Below are 6,019 nucleotides of genomic sequence, written 5' to 3' on the forward strand. Positions count from 1 at the left end.
TAATTTTTTAGGACGTTATAGAAGGTGCCCAAACGACCATCCATTGCGCGGTTGCCAAAGGTATCGAAAAATATTCCGGAGAGAATTTCCACGATTGCCAAAAAGTAGGACGGTACTTGTTCGCAAAAAATCCCGACTTGGCCACGGCCGTGTGGAAGAAAACCGAGGAATTGTTAAATATCAACAACGCTTAAATTGTTATTAAACGACGCCTTGTTGAGGCGCAATAAAACTTTTATATTTATTAAATAAATGGTTTAGTTTGAATTTGGCGGGGTTTTTTTTTGACAGCTGACATGAATTTAACTAAAAAATGAATTCATACAATTTCATAGCACTCGCTCTTTTTTGGCAGTTGACAATGAGAACGTCAGTAGTAACATTTTTATGCTAGATATTTATTTTTTTCTCCAATGAAATACAAATAAACACGAGTAGTCCCCAATCACAACTAAAATGCTCCTGTCAATTGTCAAAAACTTTTGACAACTGACAGAAATGTAACTAAAAAAGAATTGATAATGGTCATTAATTTGACATTTAACGAAAGAAACGTCGGTTTGACAGCTGTCAGAAATTTAACCAAAGAACCCCATTTTTTTGACAGAAGAAATTGTTTTTTCCTCTCGAAAGAATTTTTTAATACGTTAATTATTGATTTCGCAACCGAGATCATTTATCACAAGTGACTCCCAACCATAATTAAAATCGTCCTGTCAGTTGTCAAAGCTTGACAGCTGACAGGAATATAACTAACAATGAATTGATTGCACTCATTCTTTGACAGTAAAACATAGAGAAATGAATATTAAATACTTTTAATTACTCTATGCAGTAAGATGGAAACAGCAGCAATCATATTTACGTTAGATGTTTATATCTTTTTCTCAAAATAAACCCTTAATACGTCCCTAATATCATTTCCCAGGTATAGCTTCCAAGCATAACTAAGATCTTCCTGTCAATTGTCAAATCTTTGATAGCTGGACTTAACCAAAAAACCATTTTTTTTCTTAAATTAGTAGTCAATGATTTGACATTTGATGAAGGAAACATTGGTTATCATCGTTAAGTTAGATTTTAGTTTTTTCCACGCAAAAAAAAAATTCTTAATACGTCTGAATACGTCACTGGTGTCCTCTGCAGGGATCATTTATCACGGGTAGGTCCCAAGCATTACTGAAATCGCCCTGTCAGTTGTCAAATTTTCTGACAGCTAACAGGAATTTACCTAAAAATGAATTCATAGTACTCATTCTTTTGATAGTTGATAAAGGAAACGTCGGTAATCATCTTTACCTTAGATTTTTGTTTTTTCTTAAAATAATTCTTTAGCATGTCAGTTATTGGTTCGGCCATTTCGGGGGGAACATTTATCACGGGTAGCTCCCAAGTATAACTCAAAATTGTCTTATCTGTTGTCAATTTTTTTTTGACAGCTGACAGAAATTTATCTGACAATTAACCGATTCCAAGCGGTCTATTGGTAATTACCGTTCCTAAATGGTATTAACCAAACACGTCCAAGCGGTTGTAGTTATAATCGTGTTGAGATACGTGACGTCACCAATTAGCCCTTTATACGTCATCAATTTGGAACAGTAATTACCCACGTGCGGAGCTGTTTTCTAAACGTCAAATGTCAAAGATATTGAAATAAGTGCGGAAAAAAATAAAAACAAATAACAAATTATTTCCTTTTTAAAGATCACAAGATTTATTATGGCTAATAAGTTTTCTTTTTTGATATTTATGTTTAAGAACTAATTACGTATAACATTACTGGCGTCTGGGGTATTATTTAAAGACAAACAAAATAATGATAGTGACAGCTGACAAATTACGAAGTTTCTTCAACCAAACACGTCCAAGCGGACACGATTGGTTATGTTATAAAGAGACTGTTCAAGGTCAACCAAGGGCTTAACCGTGGTTAAAACCGATAGATCGCTTGGAATCGGTTAATAAATGCATTCTTTTGACAGTTAGTAGAGAAAAAGTCGGTAATCATCTTTGCGTTAGTTTTTAATTTTTTTCTCAAAAAAATTTAATTGTTTGGGCTGTCGGGATCATTTATCACGGGTAGGTCCCAAGCATAACTTAAATCGTCTTGTCAGTTGTCAAATTTTTGACAGCTGCCCAGAATTTCACTAAAACAGAATTATTAGTTGTCAATGATTTGTCATTTGTTAAAGCACATATCGGTTATCATCTTTATGCTGGATTTTTTCTTTTCTTGAAAGAAATTCTTAATACATCAATCACTGGTTCAGCGGCCCGGATCATTTATCACGGATAACTCCCGAGCACAACTGTCCTGTCACTTTTGTGGCAACATTTTGACGGATGACAGAAATTTAAAAAAGAATTGATGGTGGTCAATAATTTCACAGTTAACAAAGGAAACGTCGTTCGGAAGAACCTTTACGTTAGATATCTATATTTTTGATAAAAAGAATTTTTCAATTCGTCAATAATTATCATTCATTTAGCTGCAGGGATGATTTATCACGGTTAGTTTCCAAGGGCAAGAAGACAACTGTCAAAAATGTTATAACTGACTATTACAGTAAATCATTAGACAGTAGCTACATTAGATTATAGAAAAAAAAACAATTTTTTATACGAGAAAAATAACAAAACATTGGTTCGGCTTCCGGGATTACTTATGATAACCTGATGGTAGGGATGGACAAAAATAACCGGTTTTTGGAATAACCGGTTTTTTCATATCGAATAACCGATTATTAACCGGTTATTCTTGTCTAGGTTAAACCTGATAACCGACTAATTGAAGCAATAACCGGAAACCCAAGATTCAAAAAATGTAATTTCAGTTCTCCACTTAATGCTGCAAATGCCATTAGTCACATTAAATTACAGGTTGACAAAAATATTAAACTACAAGGTGTAAAATCATTAAATAAAAAAAATGAAAATTTAGGCGCAAAAGAGCAAGGAATAACAAAAAGTATTTAGCAAGTGCATGATGCTAAAATAGTAAGGTTTTCTATGGATGAGGATTATACAAGTGGAGGTTTGCTAACAGAGTTTAAACTATACTTGACTCAGCCATTAATATCAAGAAAGAGTGATCCAATCCGCTATTGGATAGAAAACAAAGAGGCATTTCCTGAAACCAGCAGGATTGCACTGAGATTTCAGACTGTTTTAGGGGCATCACTCCCATCTGAAAGGGTGGTTTCATTATTAAATAATACTTGCACAGACCATAGGAGCAGATTGACACCCGAATACTCTAATCAATTAATTTTCAGGTTCTCTAGAAGATAGTTTTTGGAAAATTTAAGTATTAATAAAAATGATCCCAAAATTTTTAATATTTTTTTTATTGACATCGAGATTTTATGTGAGGTGTTATTTATGTGTTTTATTATGTGTAACCAAATATCAGATTGTTTTGTGCTTGCCAATCTCAATACCCTCGAATTTGGTTACATAAATACAAAATTAATGTCCTGAATGTTGAAATTTAATAGGTTATTACAATAACCGGTTATTTGCGTACGGTTAACCGTTCAAGGTTTAACCTAAGTCTCTAATTACCCGGTTAACTGATAATCGGTTATTTTTTAATAACCGCCCATCCCTACCTGATGGGTAGCTCCCGGGAACAAGTAGACCCTTATCAAAACTTTGACACATGACAAAAACCCAACTGTCCAAAATTTGACAATTGACAAGTGAAACGTCACAAATAATCACTATAGTATCACTACGCGAGTTTTTTCTTCGTTTATCCCAAGAAAGAATAATCAGGAATTTTCTGCGAAATTGTGACTTAAAGCGTTCAGAAAACGACCAGTTCCCGATAGCCCAGTACCCAGTGCAGCAGTAATTTTCATTAAAAAAAAAATGGTAAGTTAACCTATCTTCATACCCCCTCGACGGGACATGGAAAATTTCCTCTCCCCAGTTGAAAACTCCTGCCTTTCTTTCAGTCCGTGGCACAATTTTTGGCTGGATTACCCTCGTATAATGAAAATAACTTTTCCAAGTTTCATATGGACAGTAACAACAGGTCGTCCTCGAAAAGGCCTTCAGTGTACATCTCCACAAAAGATAATACACCACCTGAACAACAAAGTAAGTCTAAAAAGTCATACTTATTAGTCCAAGTTTAATACTTAAATACAAATAGGGAACTTTTGTCTAGAAAACATTGCAGCTTGAAAACAAATCAAATCAAATCAAAATATCAAAAAAATGATGATAAATTATAAACTTTGAGCTAACTGTAGGTTGGCATATGAACACACTGATCTTCTCTCTGATTAAATCTTCATTTTTTCAAAAATATATACTAAAAAATTCAATTTAAACCATCAAAAGTTCCTGTTATTTACAGTAATTGTGACAGAAAAGACCAGCATCCTCCTGAAATATATGCAACAACATTGGGATAAAAAGGTAAGTGATTTGTGATGATTGTTATAATTAGTTAACCTTGTGTTTATCATAAGAATTCAACAAAAAAACGGGAAGTGAGTGGACCGGAAGAGCCCAGTCGAAAACGACCAAGGCTAGAGGGAGGGGGTGACTCGAACGAATGGAGAGAATAGAGAAATGACAGACTTTTTTCTGGTGTACATTTTTAATTAAGTTTCTTTTTGTATATAAGATATAGGAGGTTGTAAGCTGTGCAAAATGTACAGTCGATCATCTAAAGTTGAAATAATTCAGGTTTTCGTTTTGAATTTATTATGTGTTTTTGCAAGTGGTAAGTTTGTGTTATTTTTTTTATGAAGGATATAAAGAGTTGATTTATATAAAATAAAGTTTTGGTTTCTTTTTTCTCAAAAGGGGTTTTATTATCAGGCACTCGGTATTATCAACAATCAGTCAATCTTGGAGAGTTAGAAATAATTGTTCAAAATGCTGTCTACAAGCCTTGGAGTGTTAGTAATGATCTGATTTTAATGAGTAAAACCAAGGTGTGGACAGCACATGATGTTGTCAAATAGTAAACTTTGATGATTAGGTTATGTAATTTTTTATTGAATAAAATTGTAATATTATTAAAACAAACAATAGTAAGTCTTTAATTTCATTACTATTAATTGATATATTTTTAATAGAACACAGTAAGAAGAAAAATCTAGACATTACTTTCATTATGTGGTTATAGCGAACTATGTTCTTTAAAAAAGCATTTGTAATAAATAGATTCTTGATTACTCAAATTTTACATATGTCCAAGTCAGCTTATAGGTGTAGATTTTATTAAGAAAAATAGTATATTTTGATAAATCTGGGACAAATGGCAACTATGGTTTTCCATGCTGTCTAGAACCTTCTTCCTTCCATGTTTTAAGGTTATCTTATGTCTTAGGGAAGGTTGTAAACAGCACTTTGAACCAAATACATAGATAAAATTTTATAAAAAGGTTAGCTACTTAGTCAATTAGATCTTTACTAACAAAAGATACATTTTTAACCAAAGAGAAAAAAAACCTACACACTACTTTACCTAAAAATATCTTTTGTTATAAGAGCGCAGCTCTTAAGGAGGGGCTCTTCTTTTCGCACGACCTCGGGACTCGGCGGACAAAAGTGCTTATAACTTTAATTCTATTTGGGTTAGAAAAATGATGTTTACTTTTTTATAATCTAGATATATGGGGCTACAACTTGATTGTTTACAAATTTTCATTTGTTTTTTTGTTTAGGACTAGGACGCCTTCAAAGTCAAAAAATGTTTTTTTTTCCAATTTTTTCATTGTAGATTCGATACAACGCAACGGTTCTTTGAATGTTATGAAATTTAACGGATCGATTAGAGTTCATGAGCTACTTATCTGTATAGTTTTTGGTTATTCTCAGCACACGGGAAGTATTTTTTTTTAACGTCCAAAGTTTCAGACATGAGTGATATTCTAGCCCCTCTGACGGTTTAACAGTTATTTTCCGGAAATAATGACTCACAGAAGATATGTTTGCCTTATCGAGAACTACAATTTTTATTAAGGACTTTTTTTTTGAAAATATCTTTTTTTTT

General features: G+C 32.9%; 2 protein-coding genes across 2 annotated transcripts in view; both read left to right on the forward strand.

Moving 5' to 3' along the window:
- Positions 1–267, forward strand: part of LOC126734177 (retinol dehydrogenase 11-like) — a 39,511-nt gene extending 39,244 nt beyond the window's left edge. Inside the window, exon 4 of the mRNA XM_050437718.1 lies at positions 12–267. Within this exon, the coding sequence (XP_050293675.1) occupies positions 12–194 (183 nt within the window). The 3' untranslated portion in view covers positions 195–267. The remainder of the gene's footprint in view (positions 1–11) is intronic.
- Positions 268–3,695: 3,428 nt separating this feature from the next.
- Positions 3,696–4,799, forward strand: LOC126734179 (DET1- and DDB1-associated protein 1). The gene is made up of 4 exons (XM_050437720.1): positions 3,696–3,879; positions 3,963–4,107; positions 4,370–4,431; positions 4,485–4,799. Exons 1-4 carry the CDS (start codon positions 3,877–3,879, stop codon positions 4,581–4,583), a joined length of 309 nt encoding a protein of 102 aa, XP_050293677.1. The 5' UTR covers positions 3,696–3,876; the 3' UTR covers positions 4,584–4,799.
- Positions 4,800–6,019: the final 1,220 nt, after the last annotated feature.

The sequence above is a fragment of the Anthonomus grandis genome, chromosome 3, assembly GCF_022605725.1.
Source record: "Anthonomus grandis grandis chromosome 3, icAntGran1.3, whole genome shotgun sequence".
Taxonomy (NCBI): Eukaryota; Metazoa; Arthropoda; class Insecta; order Coleoptera; family Curculionidae; genus Anthonomus; species Anthonomus grandis.

What these genes read in the sequence shown, in the direction of transcription:
- LOC126734179 (XM_050437720.1), top strand. An exon ending in TACACCACCTGAACAACAAA is followed by an intron (nt 4,108 to 4,369) that starts GTAAGTCTAAAA and finishes TGTTATTTACAG; the next exon opens with TAATTGTGACAGAAAAGACC. An exon ending in AACAACATTGGGATAAAAAG is followed by an intron (nt 4,432 to 4,484) that starts GTAAGTGATTTG and finishes GTTTATCATAAG; the next exon opens with AATTCAACAAAAAAACGGGA.